The sequence below is a fragment of the Berghia stephanieae genome, chromosome 15 (genome assembly GCF_034508935.2).
Source record: "Berghia stephanieae isolate SIO BIC M18660-M18661 chromosome 15, UCSD_Bste_1.3, whole genome shotgun sequence".
NCBI classification, from domain to species: Eukaryota; Metazoa; Mollusca; class Gastropoda; order Nudibranchia; family Aeolidiidae; genus Berghia; species Berghia stephanieae.
This window is the reverse complement of record NC_088374.1, coordinates 1422339-1424838: the sequence shown is the minus strand read 5'-3', so window position 1 is coordinate 1424838 and position 2500 is coordinate 1422339. Positions and strand designations below refer to the sequence as shown.

Sequence of the window (2500 nt, the reverse complement as noted above, 5' to 3'; positions counted from 1 at the left end):
ATCGTCTCGGCCACAAAAGATGGGAGTGACAATTTGTATTATATATATATATATATATATATATATATATATATATATATATATATATATATATATATATATATAATATATAGTGTGCAAAAATGTGTTCACATTTAATACCCCTTCAAATCATTTAAGTTATATTATATCACTTAAAAGGTTAATTTATTGCATATTCAAAGAATTTTACAATTATACAATAATATAAATAAATAAATACATTTTCGACAATGCAAAATGTACACAGCTTTCCGTTGGGGGCAGCGTGGCTCAGTGGTAAGGTCTTTGCTTCGTACCCAATAGGTACCGAGTTCAATCACCCGCCGCTGCGCTGTATGGCCTTGCGCAGGTCACCGCATTCAAGCTCAATTTGCGGCGCGGCACTGCGACTGACGCCTGGTATATTCCCTTTAAATAGACCCTAGAGACAAATATCCCCTATGGGATGTAGAAAGGGATTTTTCATGTGTCAGAGGCAACTGAACGTCCTCCTTGAATAACCCGATGTTAAACCACGTCCCACATTCAATACCCTGACGTCACATTCCTCTATAAACAGTCTCATCAATAAAGGCTTTTGCTTCTAACCAAAAGTGTCGAGGACTGTCACCGTGGCATAGGATTTGTCCAGGCCAAAGGCACCAGACCCACCAGGTTCACAATTAAACAAAACATGTTGTTATCTGTTGGATAAAGTAAGGATTGCACTGTCGTTTTCTGGGGAAAAAAAGTCCAAATTATTTTAAGATTTGGCCAGAAATCTCGTCTATTAAATGTCGATCGATTTAAATGATCTTCATCTTGGCAAAAAAAAAAAATATCTCGCAAGTCCCAGGTTTCAGAGGTTTTTTGCCAAGGTGAGGATCATTTAAATCGATTCATATTTGAAGGACGGGTTTTCTGGCCAAATTTTAAAAATATATTTTTATCCAGAGTTCGGCAGAACATTTCAACTACAATTCCAGGAAATACCATTTTGTAAAAAGAACGATAAAAAGAACACCCCCCCCACCCCCCGCATAAAATAAACAACAACAAAACAAAACAAAAGCAAATAAAAAATAAATTTTAATCAGTGGACAATGTGCCTCAGGCGTACCGTCTTTGCTTCGTAACCAAAGGGTTCCGAGTTCTAAAACCCGTTGCGAAGAGTGGCCTTGAGTAAGGCAGCTAGCCTTAGCGCACTTTGCTTCGCCACACTGCCGCTCACACCAGGGTTATTCCAGTCTTTCCTTGAAATTGATCTTAAAGAAAAATAATCCCTTTTATTGATGAATAAGGGGAATGCATATTCATAGTCATTATTTATATTTATCTATAATATTGATTATTCAAATGTTGTCGTCGATTCTGTGTTTTCTCAGGTCATAGAGTACAATGTCCCTTTTGGGAAAAAGATACGAGGCATGTCTGTTGTCCGCGCCTATGAACACATCATTGAGGAACCTACGGAAGAGGACTTGGCGTTAGCTCGAGTTATTGGCTGGTGTGTCGAATTGGTAGGTTTGATACACACACAGAAGCTCATTACTCAAGTCAGTGGAAATAAAAATAACAAAAACACATTTTGGATAAAAAAAAGACATTAAATGATATTTTTACCTTTTCGTTTTAGAAATAAATCGACGCTACTGTTGCAAAGTGATGATGATGATGATGATGATGATGATGATGATGATGATGATGATGATTGATGAATGATGATGATGATGATGATGATGATGATTGATGATGATGATGTGATGATGATGATGATGATGATGATGATGGTGATGATATGATGATGATGATGATGAGTGATGATGATGATGATGATGATAATAATAAATAATAATAATATAATAATAATAATAATAATAATAATAATAATATAATAATAATAATAATAATAATAATATATATATAATAATAATAATAATAATAATAATAATAATATATCATATCATCATCATCATATATATAATATCATCATATCATCATCATCATCATTCATCATCATCATCATCATCATCATCATCATCATCATCATTCATCAATCATCATCATCATCATCATCATCATCATCAATCATCATCATCATCATCATCTCATCATCATCATCATCATCATCATCATCATCATCATCAATCGCCATCTTATCATCATCATCATCATCATCATCCTCATTATATCACATACATCATCATCATCATCCATCATCATCATCATCATCATCCATCATTCATCATCATCATCATCATCATCATCATCATCATCATCATCATCATCATCATCATCATAGCCACTACCACCGTCAACTTCAACAAGGCCAGAAACAATACCACCTCCATTCCCCCCAACTCCCACCTCCCCTACCTCCAATCCCCCCAACTCCCACCTCGCCTACCTCCACCCCCTCCCCCCAACTCCCACCTCCCCTACCTCACCCCCTCCTCCAACTCCACCTCCACTACCTACACCCCCTCCCCCAAACTCCCAC

At 36.4% G+C, this 2500-nt stretch overlaps 1 protein-coding gene across 1 annotated transcript in view; it reads left to right on the top strand.

The window, feature by feature from the left end:
- The window catches only part of LOC144960560 (farnesyl pyrophosphate synthase-like), a 32925-nt gene that overhangs the window by 5579 nt on the left and 24846 nt on the right, over positions 1-2500 (top strand). The window contains exon 3 of the mRNA XM_078893770.1: positions 1386-1520. Coding sequence (XP_078749896.1) covers positions 1386-1520 — 135 coding nt within the window. The remainder of the gene's footprint in view (positions 1-1385; positions 1521-2500) is intronic.